Source organism: Falco naumanni, chromosome 1 (genome assembly GCF_017639655.2).
Source record: "Falco naumanni isolate bFalNau1 chromosome 1, bFalNau1.pat, whole genome shotgun sequence".
Classification (NCBI taxonomy): domain Eukaryota; kingdom Metazoa; phylum Chordata; class Aves; order Falconiformes; family Falconidae; genus Falco; species Falco naumanni.
The window spans coordinates 64,642,661-64,667,608 of NC_054054.1; the positions used below are offsets into that span (position 1 = coordinate 64,642,661).

The 24,948-nt window shown below is 44.2% G+C and overlaps 1 protein-coding gene across 14 annotated transcripts in view; it reads left to right on the top strand.

Annotated features, from left to right (window-relative positions):
* The window catches only part of ADGRL3 (adhesion G protein-coupled receptor L3), a 527,115-nt gene that overhangs the window by 491,876 nt on the left and 10,291 nt on the right, over positions 1–24,948 (top strand). For 6 of the 14 annotated variants that reach the window (XM_040596934.1, XM_040596917.1, XM_040596949.1 and 3 more), the window contains 3 exons: positions 314–410; positions 19,671–19,799; positions 23,294–23,311. In XM_040596934.1, coding sequence (XP_040452868.1) covers positions 314–410; positions 19,671–19,799; positions 23,294–23,311 — 244 coding nt within the window. Of the gene's footprint in view, positions 1–313; positions 411–19,670; positions 20,168–23,293; positions 23,346–24,948 lie in introns of those variants that run through there. The other 8 variants (XM_040597007.1, XM_040596958.1, XM_040596973.1 and 5 more) reach the window with 3 other exon arrangements.

Genomic DNA, 24,948 nt, shown 5'->3' on the forward strand with positions numbered 1-24,948 from the left:
TATTGGTAAATCTGTAGCTTGCAGGGGTCAAGGTTTTTTCTTATGATTTCTGTTGCTTTTTTTAGTGAAAATGTAAGCAATCCAATTATGCACTTCTTCTCTGAGATAGGCATTTGTGTTATGGAGTTAGGCAGTCAGGGTCTGGCATGCATGAGGCGGGTTATAGCAAAACAGCAACCGCTTGCTTACAGCTGGCTAGAAACAAGTCTCATCCTGATCTAGACATACCAATAGCCATCTTTAGTGAGGCAGAAAGAAACCTATCTGCAGCTGCTAAAAATTCATTACCTGCTGTGGTTCAATCCTTCTTCAGAGCCGGATTCGTAGGATGTGGAATGACACAGTTCGAAAGCAGTCCGAGTCTTCCTTTATTACTGGAGATATAAACAGTTCAGCTTCACTCAACAGAGGTAATTATGAACTATTTTTCATATCTCTAACTCTTGTGATGGCTTTAATGAGTCTGGAATGTGTTGCCCCTTTCCCCCACTCGCCCCTCCTCCTCACCTTGAACGGCACTGGACCCTGTTCTCCTGCATAAGAAATGTTACAGTGATAACTGGGAGGAGGTTTTGTGGTGGTGGTTGCCTTCTTTTCCTTTTCTTTCTTTATTTTTACACATGCATTTTCAAGAGTTGTCATTTCTGGAAGGAGGTTAGGAGAAGCAAAAGAGATAAAAGTAATGAAGTTGAAAAGAAATCTCCCTTTTCCCTCAGCAAACTGCTTGTGCCAGAAGCTGCTGAGGCATCAGGCCCATTGCTGATGGTGAAAATGGGCCGTTATGGCACTGTAAAGCCTGTGTTAAGCATCACAGGAGTCCTGATTGTCCTGGGTATGTAGTAATGCTGTCATCTTTATGGAAGCAAAAACGAGCAGCAGAGCATAGACATAAGAAAAAAACTGTGCTTGGTACAAAATTGTCTGCATTGGTGTTAACGTACCTAGTTTGAAGAGCTGACTGATGTGAACTTTATAGACATCTGTGGAGGAAAGGCTATCAGAAAAATATATGCCAGAATGTGGTGCCTGGCACAGGAGGAAATCTGAACAGCTTTTTTTAAAAAAGGCATTTTCAGGGAGTTGCAGGAAAGCAATGGTAATGCCACAAAAAGAGCTTCAGAGACTGTTTTATTTCTTTTTCAGTATAATTACTTTATGGCTTAGCCTTGAGCAACCAGATGCAAAATTCTGTTTGGTGTATCTGCCCAGTGTGTGCTGGAATTAAGAGGGGGTAGAATTGGGGATTACTGGGCCCAGCTGTTCTCTCATGATGGTGAAAATAAAAAATATTTTCAGTCCTGATGACTGGACTGCAAAGCTCAGCTGAGAACTGAGTTGGAACTTTGGTTTGGTTCTTATTCAGTCTTTATTCACCCAAAATTCCCACTGATTTTAGGGTGAGTTTTGCCTGGGGATGGGCTTGAAGGATTTTGACTGTGCCATTAGTAATATTGACTGCTGAGTGCTGGGGAACGGGGGGTATGCGATTCAGTTCTCTGCACGTTAAATATATCACCCAAATCCGTGCAAAGGGGAAGGCAGTGCAGTTAACACGGAGATGTACCTTTCTCTCTCCACCCCCTCTTGTGGGTTTTGGGCTGGGATGTTTTAACTTTGTGCTGAAGGTTCATTAATAAAGAGAGCTATAAGATGCCGTTACTGCAAATGCCTGATTTAACCACATGTGTTGCCCTCACATCTGTCTTTATATCAAAGACTGGAGAGCTACAGCCAGACTTCTCTGGGGATAGTTTGGAGGGGGATCAGTTGTTGCACAAATGTTACAGCAAGAACCACTGTTTCTCTTGGCCATCCATCGCTCCATCCCAGCAGCAAACTAAAATGTGTTTTGCATGAAATGTTCACTCCCTTAGTTAGTGCAGAAGTTGATTTACTCTCCAACGCAGCTGGGGCTACAAAGGGAAATGCTTTAGCAAAGAGGATCTTCTGGGCTTGTCGGCAAAGGGCAGGCACCTCTCCTTTTTCATATTAGGCTTTTTTTCTGTGCAAAGAAGGGAGTATGACCATAAATTGGGAAAGCTGTGAAGAGGTTTCACGTGGGCAATCTTCATCCCAGTGTCGTGAGAGCCTGTTACTAGATGTGCCTGTTATTTAAAGGTCAGCTGGGAAATGAACTGCTGGAGTAGGCATCTTCAAAGTGGATTTCATCCAGCTGTTTTCCTTGTGTAACATCAGATGAGGTGAATCACCTGAAGGGCCTGAATCTCTCCACTGACTACAGAAGCAGCCTGATAACTGTCTCGGAAGGGGAGCCTTTTGGGTGGGACACTTAAGTGACTTGAATAAGTTGTCCTATTGTACAGGGGCATCCTCCGTATTTTTCACACAGGCAGGCACAGTACTTGGGTTTTTTTTTCTTTTCTGGTAGACAGAAGTATCTGCAAAACGGAGGTTAAAACATTTATTTGGGCAAAGCAGCAGGTGGTCAGTTCTGCTAGGAAAATACACCTGACATCAACAGTAATCCCAACTGCATGGGGCCTGAGATATTTCACACTTTATCCTGTTTATTCAGGCGGAAAAGAAATGTTCATGGTCTTAGGGTTTTGCATAGAATGCAAGCTGGTTTTTTTCTGTCTCTCCAGAGAAAGCTGCAGCCTGAATAGACCAATGGGACAATGTGGTTTTCACAGTTCTTGTCTTCGTCTTAATATTTTAATACATATCAAGCTTTGAAGGAGCTGTTTCATTAATGTTTTATTTACAAGTGTGCAATAAAAGCTCAGAGGAATCAAGAGTGAGCCTGGAATTGCCCAAGGTTGATAGAACAGGCTCGCGTACCTGTTCAGAAGTCCCTCTCCAGCCATCCCAGCCTAGATACCTTTCTTTTGAAAGTGTCTGTATTTTCCCTAATTGAACGTCCTTTGTGCACTGGTATTTTCCCCAGAGCCTTCAGACACTGGCCCCCTTTCTAAAACAGGGATAAAATGATACTTTCCCCCCAGAATCACCCCATCCTCCAGGTCCTGGCCCAACTCTACTTTTCCATGTCCTGGGCCAGCACCGAGTTTCCATGTTTCTGTCATGGGAGCAGAAAGCAGTGAGACATCCTCCAACTAGGGTACTTTCTTATTTAAGTCTTTTTTTCAGTGATCACATTCATAGTACTCACAGTGCCTTGCCACTTAATAACGACCCAGGCAAGACTGCGCTGTCTGCATTCCTGTATGATGACCAGGATCTCTCTATACTATCCTATCCCCTCTTCTTCCTCCATGAAGCTCCTGGGCATCAGTCTGGAATATCATGTCTGTGTTAGTGTATCCCTCCTTTAGACATAACTATGTCTTTTTTCTGATTTAGCAGATGTTGCACTGCTCGTTGCTTTTTCCAGCTCCAGATCCTCTTTTAGGTACTACCCCCTGCCCCAAAGTGATTGGCCATACTGTTATTTTTCTTATTGTCATTTATCATACCAGGAATTTTGGGCATAACCCCAAACTTGCCTGTCATAATGTGCTTTGTAATAAAAACTATACTCACTCTTGACTCCTAAGACGTACAAGACCATTTCAGATATTTCCTGAAAGTAATGTCTAATTATGCATTAGTCCAAAATGTTTCAGGCTTTGTTTCTCCTTGTTCATTATGGCTTAGTAATGGTGTAGATGTGAGGTTGTTGTACCACTAAAATCAGGAGGAAAGGAACATAAATTGACCATGGAATTCCTCTTCTACTGTCAAATGAAGAGAATGCCAGTCCACCCCATGGTCATGAACTCTGTTTCAGGAAGCAGTGGAATTCCTGCTCCCTGCACACCCACTCCACACCCTTCCCCAGTTCTTTGCACCATAGCTCTAGCTGGATGTTTCTGCTATCTATTTCACATTCAGCCTGTGCTCTGCATTTCTTTTCCCAGTGCTGAAAACTTGCAGGGGTGTAAAAGCTGAACGAGACTGGTTACCTTGGCAGAAAAACCTTTTGTTTGGTGTAAGTGGTCGTGATGCAGGCACTTGGATACAGTGCTAAAAAACTGAACCAAATGGTATACATGTAGGATGGACTGTTTGCTAAAACTGACTACTTTGAAGACTGAAGAGTAGAAGGTATGAAGGGTCTTTTGTGTTAGGTTCATGAGGAGAAAGCGGAGCAGATGACTGCTTGGTTGTAACAGCAAATTTTTCGGTACTTGGGCTAAGGACAATTTTTAAAAAGAGCTAGAGATTAAAAGCAATTAACAGCATTACTGTTACTCCAATTCTGCTGTACTAGTGCTTTGGTAATTTAATCGTGGACCTGTGCTGTACCTGTGGAAGCAGCGAGGGAAATCAGAATGTCTCTCAGCGCAGTGATGATAGAAAGTGGAGTGGTTTGCAGGGGACTGCTATAAGCGTGAGCACTGCTGGGCTCTGATGGTGCAACATGGGCCCAAGCTTTGGGTATATACAGGTGGCCACCTCAGGAGAATGAGGGACAGGTCTGTTTGCACCTTCGAAGCGTTACTGTCAAAAAGCACTTGGATAGCTCAGACAGCCTTGCAAACAAGCAGTCATAGCCTGAAACAGCAGTGTGACTCCAGCCTATTTTTATCCATGTCTTAGGTAAGAGGTAATACAGTAATTACTGTCTCTCTTTGGATATGAGACAACTGGGAGAGAAAATAAATCAATGTGAACTATATGGTACTTTGTTACCTTTCAGGGTTTCAAGTTGGGTAGGAGGTGATATTTATTTATTTTTTTCCAGAGGAAAAATGGAAGTTATCTGTTAAAGAAAGGATTGTTCTTTATTTTGGTGAGGCTTGTGAGCAGCAGAGACAAAGAAGAGTTTGTCACTGATAAGAGGCAGTGCTTTGTTATAGGAAAATGCACTGACAGAGCTATGTATATACATTCAAGTTAGCTGGTAAGGGGAGCTATATCTTCATTCATGGCAAACACTTGGTGTAGCTTAATGTTTTTTCCCCTCTTTGGGGAATTAAATGGACTAGGAGTAAAGCCACCAGACTTCTTTGAAAATAGAAAGTACTCCAGAAGTCTGCTATGTCGGTCCAAGTGCTGTGATGCTCTGAGTCTTGGCTTACAAACTAGACAGCAAATTTAATAGTTTATTCCAATAACAGGCTTGCTGTACAAACGTGGACCTCTTGTCTTTTGGCTATATGCATATATGTGCTATGTCTCCTCAGCCCCAAAGCACATCCTCACCACCCTCATCCGCAGAGGTCTCCTAGAGGGATTTCTTGGCGGTCTACATTGCTGCATGACTTGTCTAAAGGACCAGAAAGAGCAGAGCTGTTTCATGAGGGAGAAGAGCTAGGACCTGAGAGGAAGTCAAGCACTAGCACACCCTCACTGACAGGACATGGTCCTGCAGGGACTTAAGCCAGCAGGCAGACCTGGGTGCTGGTATCAGGGTCCATCCACAACCCTGGACAAGGTGAGAGGATGAACCAGGCCCAGGGTCCAGCCCAGAGCAGCAGGAGATGTTGGCAGGCAGGGCTGGAAACTGGGCTACAACCCAGGTTCGCGGTCCAGCCAGGAGACAGACACAAAGCAAGGACATGGTGCCCAGGGCTGAGTAGGGAGTGTGGGTGCCTGGTGGGTCTCATCGGGGTCACTAAGGCTTATGGGGGTCATCAGGACCTGGACAGCTGGTGCAGGATTGGAGCCCAGGACCTCTGGCAGGGTCTGTTCATGAGGGAGTGTGCCCTTGCCAGCAAACCCCATCAAACAGTCATCACAAAGCCCAAAGATCCCCAGTATTGGCACACCAGATATTATTCCTGGCTAGGAAAGCTGTATTCAGTCCCTGTTTGTTCCCATGCAAATGGGCTGAAATGGGAAATGGAAATGAGGGTATTGTTTGTCCCTACCCCTTGCTTTTTCTTCCCAAATGCATGTGTCATTGCATGTCTCAGCTTCTAAGTAGCACTCCAGAATAAATACTTGATTTCCCTTTGCTTTATTATTTCTCCCCTGCGTTTTTATATCAACCACAAAAACTTAATCTGAAATGTACACAGGAAAAAGGGAAATTATTGCTACTGTTTTCAGAGATAATCAGTTTAATGTCAAATTCATGTGGATTTCTTCATAATGAACAGAACAAATTGCCTTCAAATTCAAACAGTGGGAATCTGAGTCAGAGAGGAAAATTAAAATGAAGAACATTAATATCCTGATTTCTAACCCAACCGAGACCTGATTGTTTCCTAAATGAAATCTCCCATCAAATTCCTCCCACCCACCCAAAAATATAAATAAGCTGTGATTTCCAGGCTGAAATCGTATCTGCACTGTTAACTCAGTGGGGACGACTGTGTGTGTTGCAGGGAGGGTGAGTGAAGTTTTAAATTATCTTCAGGTGGCCATATTATCCTGCATTTTTAGGAAGCAGTTATTTAGAAAACACAGTAGAAGGTAAAATTCTTCCTTTAGTAGGAGACTGTCACTCCAGAGGACAGGAGGTGTGGGTTAGCATGGGGGCACTGCAGTGAGTCAGGCTTGGATTCCTATCCCCAAATCTTCCCTTCCTGCCCAGAGACAGGGACTGCTGGATATGCCTGTGTTGCGAGATGAAGATGCTTCAGTTTAGCTGTCTGCAGGGGTGGTGGATCATTGTCTGGACTTAATTTGGCAATAAAGCAGTGAAAACAGGGTAAAGTTTGGTGTGGCTAAAAGGAGAGACCAGCAAAGGAGGAGAAAAAAAGAAAAGGAGAAAGCAAAATGGAAAAACGAAAATCAAGTCAAGATTCCCCCAGGGATCTCAAACCCCATCCCCAGTACACTTAAAAGAGCAATTGCTGCTCATTGTAGCCCAGTTGTGATGCTGACTCTTTGCTGCCGGTGCCTATATTAAGCAAAGAGCAGGTGGAAATTTGGACCATGCAAGCACTAGTGTTGTCATGCATCAGTCCTTCTCAAGATGCTTGTTCGCTCCTTGATGGATTGATGTGACCGGCATGACAGTCAGATTTCTACTGAATTTATGTTGCATATAAAACAAAAAGCAAGCAGCCAGACTCTGGGAGAGGTAGAAACGCCTCTACTCATCTTCATAAGATGTTCAGAGGGCGCCATCAACTGATCTGTCACAGTCTGTCTAAATGCTTCTTACCTGCTCTGAGTAACACCTGTGACTTTTCATGGGGCTTAAAGATATTAGAGAATAAATGCCTTCTCTGTTTTGTTTCCATTTGTTTTCTCTTTACTGCTCTCTTTGGCAGCAAACAGTGCCTCAGCTTCTCCTATGAAGTCAGTCAGTTTTCATGTCATTTTCAGAGATGGTTTTATGGTGTGGGGATTTCTTAAATTTTAAATTAGCAAGTTGTAGCTGTACGAACATGCACATTGGCAAGCAGAGTTAGTGATGACCACTGCAATTTTTGAACACATTTTCAAGTTTGCCAGATCCCTTTTTTTTTTTTTTTTTTTCTTTTAGTCTTGTTCCTGTTGTGGTACCGTGTTAGGCAGGTTCAGCACAGTAGATTCCCAGGATGTTGAAGGTGCTTGTGGTTGCTTTCCTTGTTCATGAATGCATCTGCAGATACCTAGAGGGAACTCACTGAAACTCACGCAGGTATAAAAATGCTTTGCATTCTTGGTGTTTTTTTTCCTGAGCACTAAGCAGTTACAAAATAATTGGACCAAAGCAATATGTCTGTCTTCTGCAAACACTTTGCTTTTGTGAGTATCATCACTGTGCAATGGGGCATGTGGTGTGGAGCAAGAGGTGCATCTGTTTAAATCTGATCTCCTGGAGATGCTTTCAAAGCTTGATGCTCAAGCTTATCTGGAGGTGAATTCTCAAAGTTGAGCCCAAGATGGCCCTGGTAGGGGCAGCAACCTCTGTGACTGTTCAGAGACCATCATGTGCTGATGAGCAAATCTCATTTCTTTAGCAATGTTACTTTAAATCTAACACATGGCGCGTTTCCCCAGAACCTATCGTTTTTGCAGAGTGCTGAGAGGTGTCAGCGCTTAACACTGTCCTTGCTCACCATTGCTGAGTCAACAGGGGCGAGGTGCTGCATGAAGCTGAGGGATGCAGTGATCCTTGCCCTCGAGCTTCTCCCTTCCCACTGGCTAGAAAAGCCCTCAGCCCTGAAAAATATAGTCTTTGTTTCAAGAGATTCAACAGTCCTGGAGCCTGGTGGCTTCTGGTTTAGCCACAAATGGCAACAGCAGTGCCACTCTCCTCTGGGGTATGATTAGAAGTTCAGTTTCTACTCCTTTCTGGTCCAGGCTGCAGCTTGAGAAGGGGGTAATTGTTTTCAGAGGTACCTAGGTGTCCCCTGGCTGTTTGGTGGAAATCAAGGGGTGAGAAGCAGGATGAGAGTCTGTGGCAGCATCACTCTGCTAATCCAGAGCGAGCCTGCAGGCTGTTCTCTAGCATCTTGTCCAGCCACAGTTTCTTGAGTGCTGCAATTTCTGCTCTTCACCAGGGAGACTGTCCCAGCACCATGGATGCTTGCAGCAGTGCTCACAACACCAGGGAGAGCTTGCAAAACAAATAGCATGGTCAATTTATACCGGGACTTTAACATTTTCATTTTACCCAGGACTGAAGTAAAATGGAGGCTGTTCCTTTACCTCCTTGTTTCACCACCACTGGCATCTTCCTGATTAAGCTCTGTGGTTTCATCCCCCCTACGCTTCTGCTTCTTATATTCTCTCTTTTAACCCTTACAGACTACACACGTTCTCTCCTGACCCCATGGATGCCTCAGCCTGGGGCCCATCGCCAAGGTGGAGGGCATATTTGGAGGGAGTAGATCACATGCAGTTACACCAAATCAGCCAGGGGAGATTGCTGTTTGCAAGCCATAAATCTCTGCAACCCTCTTAAGTGACTGTTGGTTTGGCTAAATGTCAACATCTGGCCTCCAAATGACCCATCCTGATAATGTCATATGAAGCAGAGAGAAATTCCAGGTAGATGACAGCAGAGGAGTGCTTTCTGTTTGTAAGGGAAATTCCACAGATTTTTAGATGAGCAAATTGCCTCTTCTGGTTTTTCCTTTTTTCCTCTTTTCTTTTTTTCTTTTTTTTTTTTTTTTTCCCCTCTCCTTTTTTCCCCCCTAATCAGCTGTACATTTTGTGCCAGGAAAATTATCGTTTTCATGATTGAGGATCAAAACTTGGGGAATTTAACTCCTCTTTCTGCCTATGTGCAATATGAATTCCGCTGTCGATTGTCTTCAGGTTCATTTTGCCTCTCTGCTGCCTGGGACTGAGTTAGCTGAGATTTGTTGCAGTGATTTCAGTGAGTGACGTGACATTCTTCCTTTGGGAGATATTATGAACTGGCTTTGATTTTAGGATTGACAGCCATATAATTGGAAGTTCAGTCATTAGGTGGATCAGATTTAAAGAGGAAAAGTAAGGGCAAGGCAATTTCTGAAATCAGAGCAGGCTTTGGGGAGTATTAGATCCAGCAGAGTATTGCTGCAGAGCAATTTTAATATGATGACTGTGAAGGAGGAAGGAAGCATGGCTGCTTATATAGATTCCTGTAAGTATGGTCCAATTTCCACCATAGGCAGGGCTCTCTGCATGTCTTAAGTAAAAGCTCAGGTCTAGTGAGAAATAAGCATAAGCAAGAAGAATAAGGGATAATGTATGTTTGTATAGTCAAGGTACAGTGAGGTATAAACCCTTGGAAGTTGTAGTTGAGGTAAAAAGAAATGTCCCATCCTCGGACAACATCTCTGCCCCAAGCAGTTGAGAAGGAATCAGCAAGTGGGCAAATATTTATAAACTGATGTAGAACATGGCCTGCAGATTATAATCCAGCAGAGGTTTGTCGTCTGAAATCATTGCAGAAGAAAGGAAGGAATAAAAGGGGCAATGAAATACTCTCCCTCCCCTGTCTCTGCATAAAACCGTGGGATGTTTCATTTGGCAGAAGATGGCCCAGAGCTTAACCACCTCATTTGCTGAAACTCCATTTTGCTGCAGTCAGTATTAATAGCTTCTCAATGAATAGATCAGATGCTGCAAGTGACAACAAACCTATTTGAGAGAAATTTAATAGGGAGGTTTATTGAAGTTTATTAACTGAATCCTGTTGGCTATTATAAGAACACAGCTTGATAAATTTAAACGTCAGAGCATTTGTTGGAGGGAACCAGGAAAAATGCTGAAATTACCTGTTTTCCTCCAGCAAATACGTGTGATTTCACTTTTCATGATTGCGTTCGTCATTGGAATAAATTGTAAGTGAACACGTGGAAGACCAGGGTTCTTTAAACACTTGAAAACTCTGCCTGTTGACACAGAAAAGGACGATGCTGAATGCTAGTAAGGAAAGTCACCAAGAAGACTAGAACTTTGACTCCTAGAAACCTACTTTGAATGTGTTTTCTTTCCCCAGGAATAAAATAGCATAAGTAACTTCATACTAAGTGAGATACAGAACCAGCATAGTTTACAAACTGAAATCAGTGCAGAGGCTATTTCAGTAACATATGAGCTAAGGAGATGAGTTATTTACTGCATACAGGATGAGGCAGCATATGTTGTGGGGTTTTTTAATGGACACTTAAGAGAGGATTCATCTCTAACCGTACAGTTGGTGTCCAGGGCTCAGCTGTGCTCTCTGGTAGCTCAGGCACTGTGGTACTTTCAGGGAACAGTCCATGTTCTCTCTGGCTGTCACTTGTCTCTGCAGGGTGGTCTGAAGTCAAGTATATGAAGTGAGAAGTTGAAGGACTTTATTTATAGGGGCTGTGAACAGCAAGATAAGTTGGGTGCTGCAGGAGGCAGAGCAGGCAGGGGTACAGCACCATGCCCTAGCCCTGCAGGAAGGGATCTTCATGGATGGCAAAATGGGGAGGAAACGGAAGGATTAAGGTTGACTGAAAACACAGCACTACAGGCTTTTCTTATTGTTTCTTTCTCCTCAGAACAAAAAAAAAAAAACAACAAAAAAGCCCAAGTAGAACTACATCTTGGGACTGCTGGGTCAGAGGCAATGAAACGTCTTGTTACAGCTCAGATGTGCTTTTTCTAAGCTACTTATTGTTTTCTTCTCTAATGAAAAGATGACATCATTCAAAAAATTCAAAGTCAGCTTTCAGACAAACCATTCTTTTGGAATAAAAAGTAGAAATTTGGAAATTTGGAAAATACCAATTTTTATATGGACATTTTTTAAGCATTCAGCTGATTCACTAGTTTGTCCCATGGAATTTCTTAACTAGTTTGGTCTCCTTTCTCAGCAAAACTGCGCTTCTGGCTCATCTGCTGGGCGGTGGGGGAAGAAGTGGTCAAAGGCTTGTAAAGCTGGTGAAAAGGACTTTAAACTAAAGTTCCTGGGGTAGGGGAACCTCAGTCCATCCCACTCCTATGAGTTTGATGCCAATGCCATCAAGAGATGCCCAAAGGCTGGAGAGGAATAGTGGGGCAGCAGGAGAGCACCTGAAGAGCAGCACAAAGGAATTCCAGTTGCTCCAGCCAGTAAATCAGCTTCATTGGGGGCCCAACCTCAGTGCCTCTATGCAAATGCACTTAACGTGGGAAATAAACAAGAGGAGTTAGAGACATGCACACATCTGCACTACTGTGATCTTATTGTCATCACAGAGACATGGTGGGATGGCTCCTATGACTGGAGTTCCAGGATGGAAGTGTACAAGCTCTTTAGGAAGGACAGGCAGGGGAAAAGCAGAGGGGGTGTTGCCCTCTATGTCAACAAACATCTGGAGTGCACGGATCTGCATCTGGGAATGGGTGATGAGCAAACTGAGAGCTTATAGGTCAGGATTAAAGGGAGGGCAGGAACAGGGAAAGGTGACATTATAGTGGAGGTCTTCTACAGGCCATCTGACCAGGACGACTGAGTGGATGAGGCCCTTTACAGGCAGATAGAATCAGCCTCATGTTCACAAGCCCTGGTCCTCATAGGGAACTTCAGCCACCCCAATATCTGTTGGAGGCACAACACAACAAGGCATAAGCAATCCAGGAGGTTCCTGGAATATGTTGATGGTAACTTCCTTCTCCAAGTGATAGAGGAGCCAGTGAGGAGAGATGCTGTGCTGGACCTTATTCTCACCCACAGGGAGGAGCTGGTGTGGAATGTAAAGCTCAAGGGCAGCCTTGGCTGCAGTGACCATGAAACGGTGGAGTTCAAGATCCTTAGGGCAGCGAGGAGAGCACACAGCAGGCTCGCTACCCTGGAAATCAGGAGAGCAGACTTTGGCCTCTTCAAGGATCTGCTTGGTAGAGTTCCATGGCATAAAGCTCTGGAGGGAAGAGAGTCCCAAGAAAGCTGGTTAAATATTCAAGGATCAGCTCCTCCAAGCTCAGGAGTGATGCATCCCAACACAGAGGAAGTCAGGCAGAATGGCCAGGAGGCCCGCATGGGTGAACAAGGAGCTCCTGAACAAACTCAAAAGCAAAAAGAATGCCTGCAGAGAGTGGAATCAAGGAGAAGTAGCCTGAGAGGAATACAGAGAAACGGTCCAAGCAGTTTCACGTTGATCAGGTCAGGAAAGCTAAAGCCCTGACAGGATTAAACCTGGCCAGGGACGTCAAGGGCAACAAGAAAAGCTTCTATGGGTATGTCAGTGGTAAAGGAAGACTAGGGAAAAGGTGAACCCTCTCCAGAAGGAAATGGGAGACCTGGTTACCCAGGACATGGAGAAGGCTGAGGTACTCAATGACACTGTCACCTCAGTTTTCACTGGCAAGTGTGCCAGCCACACCTCCCACATTGCAGAAGGCAAAGGCAGGGACTGGGAGAATGGAGAGCTGCTCATATTCTCACATGGAGATCACATTCAAGACCATCTAACGAACCTGCAGTTGAACAAGTCCATGGGACCTGATGAGATGCATCTGCAGGTCCTGAAGGAACCGGCAGATGAAGTGGCTAGGGCACTATCCACCATATTTTAGAAGTCGTGGCAGTCCAGTGAACTCCTCATGGACTGGAAAAGAAGAAACATAACTGCCATTTTTGAAAAGGGAAATAAAGAAGACCTGGGGAAGTACAGGCTGATCAGTGAAACCTATATGCCTGGCAAGATCATGGAGCAGATCATCCTGGAAACTGTGTTAAGGTACATGGAAAATATGGAGGTGATTGGTGACAGCCAATGTGGCTTCATTTAGGGCAAATCATGCCTGAAAATTTGGTGGCCTTCTATGATGGGTTTACAGTGTTGGTGGATGCGGGAAGGCCAACTGACAATCTACCTGGACTTGTACAAAGCTTTTGACACTGTCCCACATGACATCCTTGTCTCTAAACTGGAGAGACGCTAATTTGATACGTAGACCACTCAGTGGATAGGGAATTGGTTGGATGGTTGCACTCAGATTGTTGCAGTAAATGGCTCAATGTCCAAGTGGGGACCAGTGACAAGCAGTGTTACTCAGGGATCCTTACTGGGACCAGTGCTGTTTTGTTGAAGTGCATCTTTGTCAGTGACGTGGGCAGTGGAATTGAGTGCACCCTCAGCAAGTCACTAACACCACCAAGCTGAGTGGTGCGGCTGACATACTGGAGGGAAGCGATGCCATCCAGAGAGACCTTGACAAGCTTGAGAGGTGGGCTGTGCAAACCTCATGAAGTTCAGAAGGCCGAGTGTAAGGTCCTGCACCTGGGTCAGGCAAACCCCCAGTATCAATACAGGCTGGGCGGAGAATGGATTGAGGGCAGCCCTGAAGAGAAAAACTTGCAGGTGCTGGTGGACAAAAAGCTCAACACGGCCTGGCAATGTGAGCTTGCAGCCCAGAAAGCCAACCATATCCTGGGCTGCATCAAAAGAAGCGTGGGCAGTAGGTCCAGGGAGGTGTTTCTCCCCCTCTACTCCGCTTTTCTGACATCCCACCTGGAGTACTGTCTTCAGCTCTGGGGCCCCCAACATAAGAAGGAGATGGACCTGTTGGAATGTGTCTGGAGGAAGGCCACGAAGATGATCAGGGGGCTGGAGCACCTCTCCTGTGAAGACGGGCTGAGAGTTGGGGTTGTTCAGCCCAGAGAAGAGAAGGCTCCTGGGAGACCTTATTGCAGCCTTCCAGTACCTAAAGGGGGCCTACAGGAAAGCTGGAGAGGGACTTTTTATGAAGGTATGTAGTGACAGGACAAGGGGTAATGGTTTTAAACTGAAAGAGGGTTAGATTAGATATTAGGAAGGAATTCTTTCCTGTGAGGGTGGTGAGGCACTGGAACAGGTTGCCCATAGAAGTTGTGGGTGTTCCATCCCTGGCAGTGTTCAAGGCCAGGCTGGATGGGGCTTGGAGCAACCTGGTCTAGTGGAAGGTGACCCTGCCTGTGATAGAAGGGTTGGAGCCAGATGGTCTTTGAGGTCCCTTCCAACCCAGACCATTCTATGATTATATGAAATCTCCTCATCCCTAGTGGGTTTCTGCCCTGCTAAAATGCACAGAGCAAGGATGGAGCTGATTCTGGCATGCAATTTAAAAGACTTAAAGCCAAAGAAGATACATGAAGGCATTTTTACCTATGCAGACAGATGATCCCAGCTAAAGTAGTGCTGCTCAAGCCATTTCAGCCTGCTAGTGCCATGCTTTTAGGAAGTCTGGAGAAGCAGTTGGATCCATTTCCTTTCCTGTTGGGTAGACCGTGCAGATGATTCAAGTTAACGTGCCTTTGTGTGGCTTTGTCAAGCAGCTGCCCACAAGAAATTACTTGCATTTTGTTCCTGAATGATGCAGTCTAGATTCTGGCAACATGTGCTTGTCATCACCATTTTCATCCTTTGCTTTCAGTGAGTGGATAAATCATACTTGTGTTTAACGAGGTGCAGTTTTCCCATACAGTCATAACACAAAACTCTTCCAAAAGTTATTTCTGTGTTCAGTGTTGTCCTGCATCAAGGACATCAACTTCTGTCTTAGAAAGGGAAGAAAAAGGTACCGTTTGGTTGCATACTGTCATTAAAATAATACCTGCTTTCTCATGCACACAAAGCAGCTAACTGTAGCTGTCTGAATCCTGTGTGTGTGGTTGCAGTGATGGTAAAAATTGTGGGATTTTTATTTTCTTTGTCCTGGTTGATTTCTGTATCAGATTTTCTCAGTTTGCAAGTCAAAAGTGCAACTCCCCAGATCTTACCCTGCACCCTGAGCACAGGCCATGCCTTCTCATAGCCTTTTAAACCCAGTAAGAAAGGCTGGATCTTTGGTACTTGGATCATGATGATCCCTGATGCTGTGAGAGGGACAGGAGCATCTGTGTGTTACCCAACTAATATTTGCCAACTGCAACAGCACTGTTCCTTTCTTCTTGTGGTCACAGTCTGTAAATCCTTCACTTGAGTAAATCCAGCATCATGAAACCTTGAACTGAGCACTGGCATTTGAATGTCATTTTGGATGTCAGAGCTGGCCTGGTAGCTGTGTTTTGCATTAAACTTTAATCTTTGGTTGAATATAAGTGTAAAGATGGAGACTTGAAACTTCAGTTATATTGGTGTGGTTGTAGGGAATATTTTTGTTGATGTTAGAGTTCTGCTGTTAAATGTTTGCTTGTTGTGATGATCTCATTGCACTGAACAAGGAGATGCCCAGGTAAACCTGTGGGTTTGAAGCCCCATCTTTGTTCCAATCCCAAATTCATGCTCCCACATGTACACAGCATGATAGAGGTTTGGAAGTGGAGTGCATTTGCTTTCAGTTGGGTAGTCACTCTTTGAAGGTAGTTGAAGGCAGTCACTCTAACTAAAGCAAATAGTGAGTGGTGGCTGTGTGCTGGGCTCAAGTGCTTTGGGAGATGGTGAAGCAGGGATTTGTATGGGGAGTGGTATTGCTCAAAGGCAGAGAAGCAAGGATGATACAGGGCTGTGGGATATGCGGGGAGAAATCAGTATCCCATCACAGATGCTGAGAGCCAAGGACCTAGTCATAAGTGACTAAAAATAAAATGATGAACAACTGCTGCTTGCTGAGGATATTAGGCACATCACCAGCTCTGAGCCAGACAGCTGCTGAGGGTCACATCCCAAGAGTGTTCTTCTGGGGAGGAGATTTTGGGCGGTCGATGGGCACCTGCAGCCCTGCTCTTTCTGCTTTCCAGGTCCCCAGCCGCACATTGACCTTTGCAATCAGAGCCCCAGTGCCCAGCCTTTGCTGTGCACCCACATATGGGGCTGCAGAATAAGCCTTTTTGCTTTCTCTCATGGTATCTTGGGAAAGCATGCCGCTTTGATCCTGTGCTTGCTTTATTGGGTTTTTGTTGGCTGTTCATTACCAAGGCCATTTTCATGCAAATGGGGTCACAGTTTGGTAGTCTGTCTGCTCCTGCTCATGCCTCATCTGCAGACTCTTCCTAATAGCCCTGTTGGTTGCTATAGCAATGATAAAGTATTATGAAGAAGGCAGGATGATACTTAAATGTATGGCTGATGTTACCTTTTTCTTTCTCCCTCCCAGGAAGGAGAAACCCAATAATGGTGATTTGTTCGGTGTATTATTGTTTTATCTAAAGCTTTAACTGTAGTCTTTCTGGAGCCTGAATGCAGTCCTTCTCTCAGCATCCTTTGAGGCTGTGAATTTTGCAGCTTTAAAGCAGTTAAGGGAGAAACAAGAGCTCAAAATTAATGAATGCAAGCTACATATCTTGTTTTTAAGATGCCAAAGATTACATTTACTGTGACCTGCAGAGTATGAAATCTGCCGTGGCTGGCCCACTGTGACAGGAGCCTGCTGCAGAACGCTTAGGGCCCAGCTGGGTTTCTGAAAGTATTGAAAGGGAGCTGAACATGTTAGCAGTGGGTTTGTTTTGGATTTGCATCAAGAGAATTACTCAGCACTGCCACCAGAAATCGCATTTTGGTCAGAGAATTTAAAAATCTTAATGCCCTCAGCAGTCAAGGAAGAGGAAGGCAGAAGATGCAGCATTTTTGCTCAGTAGGTGCATAGAGGAATGGGTGGCTGTTTTGTTGTACCAAACCCCCTTTTTTACGCATCCAAGAGAACAAAAATTAGTTATTCTGTATTTTCAACTTTTTGCCAAGTTTATAGTCAGAATCATGTATCTGCATTAAAAATTGCCAGAAACTGTCTAGTTTATAACAGCCTGAAACAGCCAGGTTTGTGTTGGTGTGAATTTAGCTCGAATAGAGCCCACCACCCCTGTGAACGTAGGCGAGCGAAGCATTGATGCTGACATAGATTAGTCTCTTCTCTCTTGTCACTGAGAGCATCCTCCATGCAAAAGACCTCAACCTGCCCATCCGTGGCAGGATCAGCTTGTTCCCGCTGCTAGGGATAGCTAGACAAGATCAGACGGGGATATATCGAGTGAGATGCTCTTTCTGGCAGTTGCCATTTAAAGATGCCTCAAGCAAAACTATGTGGCAGGTATATTCTTCTCCATATCAGATCTCACAGGGACCAAGTTGGAGGAGATTGGGTTAAATCTCAGCTGTGAGGGTTATATCACTTCTGAATTTATGGCTGGCATTAACTCTGGACATTCCCATTACCTGTATGAAAGTGAGTCACTTTTTGAATCTTTTATGGCCCAGCTTGATTAAAAGTGGGATGAAAGCAGAAACAATTTTAATGGACTTAGTACTCAACACTGGTATAAAACTAGTGCAAGAAGAGAAGGGGTTCCTACAGTCCCTCATCCCAGATGTCCGTGACATTGATGAAAAATACATTACCAGAAAGAATTGACTCATTTACCTGTAGTTACATTTAAGGTTGCTTAGTTAAGCATTCATATAATGTTTTCTTACAGGAGACAGCTTTGTTTCCTTATTTCCAAACACAGCAGCTCATCTTGCTTTCCATCAGCATAGCCAAAAATATCAGGTGAGAGAAAACAAGTCTTTTTTTTCCAGCTGCATGTGTTGAGGAGCCTCCCTGGCATGCAGCCCCCATACTGCGCTGCCTTCTACTTTGTCCTGTGCTCAAAAGACTGATTAAGTGATCTGCTAACGCCATACGCCTGGGCTGGGAAGGGCTAGGGGAGGATGAGGGACAGGCAGGAGAGTGGTCTGCTCTCTGCTCTGCCTGTGCAGACACAGAGAAACACTGTCCTGGGAAACGGAGCCAGGCCAGTAGACAAGCACTGCAGGAGGCAACTCTGGAGGCCTCCACCTAGACTTTAGGTTTGCCCAGTTTTTGCTTTTTTAAAAAAATAATAAGTAGGTGTGAGCTTTTAGAGAGCTTACCGCTAAGGGGATTGGTACCAGCCAGAAGCCCTTGGGACTTATGTATCCTTAGCAACTCCATTAAAACAAAAAAACAAAAAAACAAAAAAAAAAAAAAAAAAAAAAAAAAAAATCAGGTAAAGAGTTGCAGAGAAGAGATTGTGCCCAGCACTCTACTTGCCTCACAAAGACTGCCTCCGCTGTGCCACAGGGCCACCTGCACCCCTGAAAGAGACAAAGGGGGTCTCCATGCCCCAGCCACTGAGAAAGGCATCCCTGCCAGGGTTGCTGGGTTTGGGGATTGGCTTTTTGGTCACTTGTTTGGGTTGAGGTTATCAGATATTGGTGACAGTCAGGTAACGTGAGCCCTCTGATAGCTCTGTCCTAGCAGCTCTAGTTGCCCCACCAAAGACTTACTTTCCTGGCGGAAAGATTTTGTCTTAACAGTGTAGCCCTTGAGGTAAATACCATGGTGTGTCCTTGAGTATTCCTGCTATATGTCTCTACTGATGAAAGTGGGAATGGTCCTGGGGACAAGTTTTTGAGTCGGTCATCTCTTTGCATCCCAGAGGAGATTCAGAGCAAGAGATTAATGGGATTTTTGGTCCTCTAGGTCAACTAAAAGGTGGGGGGAGGTCTTTGCTTCATGGGTTGATGCCTGTGATAGTAATCAAGGTAGGTCTTGGCAGCCACTTGCCAAGCCATTATGAGTCCTGAAAAGCACAGGTCCAGAGGCTGCAACTCCAAGGGATAAACCAAAGCAGAAAAACTGCTGGTTGTGTGCTTGGAAACGACAGCAAAGAAGTCTGATCTGGCAGTGGGGAAACAAGGTGTTTGTGGGGTAAACAGAGCTCCATGAAACATGCATCTCTGTGGCTGCTTTCACTTCTGATAAAAATGCCTGATGGAGCCGTGGTGCTCTCGCCTCCAGGGGTGGATTCAGGTGGTTGTGTATGTGCTTGATGGTGGTACCAGAGCAGCAGCTGAAGTGAAACTTGCCTTCTTAGACATGAGAAACGACTGCTCTCTGATAAGTGCCAAGAGCCTTCAGAGAGGTGCATTACTCCATCCTTTCCTTTCAATACTGCTTTTTCAATTTTAGATGTGTTGCGAAGGACTGGTAAAAGAGATCCTAGCCCATAGTGGGAGTTGAATGTGCTGTTTTCTGTTAGTCATTATATATATTTTTTTTATTCATTTGGCACTTTCCAGAGAGTTTCCCACACACACACATTGTGTAGGCTGCCATCTTCCTTTCTTTCTTTGTAGCAAGCATGTGGGCATAGCCTTGCTTACACTCCAAGCGACTGGGGAACCACCATAAATGTAGCTTATCTGCTTTCTGATACATTTTCTTTTGCATTGGTTTGGATTTGTGCATTGTCAGTAACATCTGTTCTGCTTTAATGGCATACAGTTTTCCGAGTCTAATTAGCTGGCTGCTTGTAATCAGGACTATTTCAACTGTTGTCATTCTGAATGTTCTTTTTCCCTTTTTTTTAATACCACATTTGCCTGATTGACCTTTTTTGTTTGTTTTTTTTTCTCTGTCTTTCTATCGGGCTGCTCCAGGAGCCATGGCTAATCATCTTATAACCAATGCTCTGCTTCGTCCTCATGGCACTAACAACCCTTATAATACATTGCTCGGGGAATCGGCGGTCTATAACAACCCTTCTGTCAGCATGTACAACGCACAAGGTGTGCTGGAGTTTCTCTCTAATTTTTCTAGTGAGAATTCCATTTTCTGTGGCTTATTTTGGCCCATTTCTTTCTTTTTTTTCTTCCTTTATTTTTTTCTTCTCCCCACGCACACACACATTATTATTATTTTTTTTTTAACTGGGCACAAATAAAAGATCCCCTCCCCTTTCTTTCATTTCAATGCATCTTTCCATCTTCCGGAGGCTTTTTCTCCATAAGCAATCAAATTCACTTTGAGAGACCCTCGTCAGTTCTACTCAAAACATTCATAGTGGTTTTGATTTTTATTTTTTTATTCCCCCAGTCTCCTCGCTTTTGTATTGTTTTCGTCTTGTGTGTATATTTTGTCAGATGCATCCACTTCTCTCTTTGTTGTCTGCACATTTTCTTGTTAAACCATTCATTTCAGAAACAGGTACACCTTTGAAGGTAAGTGAAGCTAAAATGGCCTTTGCACCAAAGCTGCTCTCATTTGAAATGGCGTAGAGAAATGTGGTCAGTGGCACACCGGAAAACTGCCCTTGATCTCTAAGAAAAATGACAGCTGAAGTGAGGAGTGTGTCAGCTCCAAAGAGCAGAGCTTAGATGTTGTAAGAAATGTTTTGCCGTTTGCATTACTACATTTTGTACGTCTACTAGAAAGCAAACACCCCCCCTCCCCCCAAAAAAAAATAGAAAAAGGTGTAGAGAAACTGGCAGCTCTTGCATATTCTCCTTTTGGCAATGGGAAATAGACAAACAGAGTCAGTTGTATCTAATGGAGATTTCTTCTGTAGAAATCAGTCTCTTGTCACCTACATGTTTGTCTGTACTCTGGCTGTGGGAAAGATCCATATTTGTAAGCTGATATCCTGATGCTTCCGTGAGGGTGAGGCAGATGCATTTAAGCTGGGCCTGAGGAGGAGCTGGGGAGTGTGGAGCTCTGCCAGCTCCTGTCTGTTGGTGGCTCCATCCTGCTCTGCCACTTCCATGGATTTTTTTTTTTTTGGGGGCTTGCTTGCAAGGTGGCTGAATCATTACAGAGTAACGCTGCATTCAGGCACAAGTATGTCAGCACTCTGTCAGCTCTCCACACCCAGTGAAGGCGTCCCTTTCCAGTAAAGGATCTCTAAGGAAGGGAAGATAATGATGGTTATAATAGAAGCAGGAAAAGCCCCTTTGTACTATATGGCAGCATATTGTTTACAATAGAAATAGATATTGAACTGTGTCACTAGGGTATTTTCATTCAAAACACAACAAAAGCACACGTTTGACCTTTTTGCTGTTGATTAATTTCCTAAACTATGCTAACTTCATGCAATAAATTTGCTTCCATTAATGCTTTTTTAAAGAGGGCTACTGTTAAACATGAAATGCTCTGAATTTTAAGAACTGCAGTGTACCGCAAATGTCGAACTAAGCTTTGATGTTCTGTATAGTTTCTTGCATGATAACATCAAGATTTGGGGGACTTTTAAATCAAGTGGCTGTACATAATGCTAGGTCAGCATTTGGCTTAGAAGTCCTGATGTTCAGGTCTGGGTACCTCAACTGAACATAAGTGATTTGGGCAGAAATGTGACAAAAAGGTTTTATGTGCATTTTAATAATCTTGTGTTCTTCCAATTCTTAAAACTAGATGCTGATACAGTTACCTAACAGCATTTTATTCCACAAAAACAGTGTAATTGATTTGCAAGTGCTATTCAGTGCAACACAGCCAGATGGATCCTGGGTTAACGGTTGGACTTGATCATAATCTTAAAGGTCTTTTCCAGCCGAAATGATTCTATGATTCTATGGGTAACAGAGAAACCCTACCCAGGCTCATCCATGGGAGATAAAGAAAGAGAGTGGAACCCGTACTGATCCCATTTAAGCCCCTGGAGCTTTGCCATTGACTTCAGAGGCAGCAGGACCCAACCCTTTCTTTTTCAGGAGGGTGCAAGTTACTTAATGACTGTAGAACTGTTGTAGCTATTGCTTTTCAAACTGGTTACTGTCCCTGGACAATTAAAAACTGTGAATATTAGGAGATCGCACAACAGAAACAAAGGCTAGCAAAACACGCCAGGCCTAATGGCCTCGGTGGTTCTTTGGGATTTAAGGATGCTGCACCAGCAGGCACACTAAAAGATCATAGTGCATTGTAAAAGTAGACACTGTCACCATCTCTGGGCATGCCTTGGTTGGGAGCAGCATGCAGTGAGGACATCGCTGGCTAACGTCATCCACCTAACTCATTCCACATCACTAAGGCTACGAATTTTTTTGCACCTTCATCTACTACTTCTGGTTCTGGCCATTTACAGGGCCAGGATGCTGTAAGAAGCCTGGGGCTTGATCTGGCTCACCCCTTCCTTTCCCCTTACCCAGTTATGTGTTTTAAAAGACCTTCTCTGCTCAAGCTGAAACTGCTCCATCTGCAGTACAGACTAACCAGGGTCTGGGAGCCCTAGAAAAAACCCTTGGAAAGAGGCAGGGAAGCAGACCCTAAAAGGCAAAAGTCCCATTTCCTGGTGGTGAAAGTGATTCCTCGGTGGGACACAGTGCAGAGCAAGGAGGAGATGGTAGGTGGAGGGGTCTGGCACCCCGCAGCACATGGCGTGCACTTACCACTCTGATGGACATGCGCTGACTCGGTCTCTCTGACGCAGGAGTTTCTCGAAACGGCCTAACTGCTTTTGTGAGAGCTAATTTTAAGAGAAAGCAGCAATCTCATTAACAAGCTCTGGTTAAACCCCAGCGTGTCACAGACCCTTGCAAAGTGGGAGGCTAAGAGTTACCACTGGCTCTTCATCTTCATCTTTGGATCTTCTTGTTTTAACTCTTTCTTCTCAATAGCTTCATTTAGCAATGCCATTATTCAAACTACCGTTCCTCTTACATTTTTTTGCTGCAAAGTCCACGTAGTTTGTCATTTGTTCAGTTAAAAAAAGAGCAGACTTACTGAAGTTTCTAAAATGCCAGCAGCCCTGTGATGAGCAAAGTCATACTCTTACAAAGCACTGTTGCAAAGGATGGACGGCAAAACATTTTTAGCAGGAAATGGATTTCGGTTTCAACTACCAGGGGTTATTATAACTAACAGTAAGTAAAGCCATTAATTTTAAGACTTTGGAAGTGACGTTGACAGTGCCTGTCTTTTCAAGCATGACCATTACCAGCTTTAGACTTTTCTTATATTTCCAGGCATTATTTCTTGATTTGTGTTGCACGCTGAATGTTTTATAATGGCATTGGAAAACGTTTTTAAATGTGATAATTTTTTTAATAAAAATGTAGTCTATTGAATATTGTGCGTAAAATAATTTTTCCTGTCTAAAATGTCAATATTTTTAACCTGAAATAAACCATGTAACAAATTCATGTATTCTGGGCAGTGGAAATTATTTCCGTTAACTCTCTTTTCTGCATATCATCAATTTGCTTTTTGCTCATGTTTCTCCTACTGTCGCTGTAAGCTTACTTGTTGTTTTTTCTTTCCTTTTCTTCATGCTGTCGTTTAGAGCCCTACAGAGAGACAAGTATGGGAGTAAAGCTAAACATTGCATATCAAATGTAATTTTTTTTAGTTCACTTTTATTGCATCACATATAGATGATGTAGTTAATAAAGGAAATTCATCTCACAGTTTTGAAAACAAAAGAATATGAATATACATATGTATATATACGTGTATGCGTGTGTGTGTATATATATATGTATGTATACATATATATATATATATATGAGAGTAGATGATGCTTTTTTTGTTTAATTCTCATTTTTTGGTATTGTATACCCAGCAAAGTTTCTCATATAACTGTGCGTATTATTTTTTAAAATGTCACGTTTTTATTTGCAAGGTTGTGGCATTTTTATATGTCGTGTTTCATTGCAGACCCCACTCTGTTCTCACCTGCGATGCCTCCATTTTATTCCCCCACCAAACCCCAGATCTATGCATTGGCAGCAGAAGCACAGCACTCTGTGCCTCAATGCATACGTTACTCAACGTGATCATCAGACAGATGCTGTTGTACCTGTCACCCATTACATACGGTCCTCCACACAAAATGCTCGCTTTTCATTTCTCCCCAAGCATTGTGACTCGGTTGGAAAGCTTCTATTGTGAAAATCAACGGCTTTGCTCTATGTCTGTGATGGCTAGTTGATTTTTTGACATAGCTCCCTCATTTGTTGGGAAACACGGGATATGGCAGCACCCTCTAAGCTTCAGAAACCTAAAAGGTGACCAACACATTCGGGGCATTTCACTCAAAAGCAAGAAGGCGGCCTGCAGTAGCACTTTCCAGCCCTTGACAGGCAGCAACTACTCCATCACAGATATAGACCGAATCCTGTATTTTCAGAAGGTACACATGCCATGTACCAAGCATGGTACAAGCAACCGTTCATCTGAAATTGTCAGCTAACAGCTCCTCTGATCCACTGTGGCTTGCTGGGAGTTGCTTGCCGTTTTTTGGCAGTGCCCGAAGCCCTTAGCTGAAAGGTTGACACGTTATTTCATGCATCCCCATGCCCGCACTCCTTCCAAGGAGGCTGGTAATCCTGCATAGGAAAGCAGGGTGATTTAACTGCTGGGCCTAACTTTCTTCGCCCTTGCCCACTCGTGCTTTGTGGCTCTCAAAGCACTTCCCCACCATCTCCCATAGCGTGTTGGGAAAGAGTGGAGCTCCAGCCTTGCAGTAATTGTGTTGAGACACCTATGGAGAGGAGATAGGCAGTTAGTGGGGGGGCACCCTGAGGCCCTGTTGCTCCCCGCAGGTTCCCCCAAGCCCACCGTACCGTGGCAGTGGTGGTACTTGCTGTACTTCCCACTGAACCCCTCTGCTTTAACTTGGCAAGTGAAATGGGAGTTATTTTTAAAGGCTTCACGAGGCCCTGCAATGGCTGCCGCCAACATCGATTGTATTAGAAAATCCCCAGTGGCCAGTGTGGAGTAAGTAATTTTGGCCATGCCCTTGTGCCAGGAGAGGCAGAGCATTTAGCCGTGTGCCAGAAAAGCCTGGGCCAGGGAGCACTTTGTGCCGCTGCCGTGCTCATCCCTGAGCCCCACCACCAAGGCCTTACGCCTGCCCGCTGGCAGCCTGCCCCGCAAAAGGGGAGAGCGGGTTTATTTTCCTCTGGAAAGGATATGCTCCCAAACTTTGGGTGATGA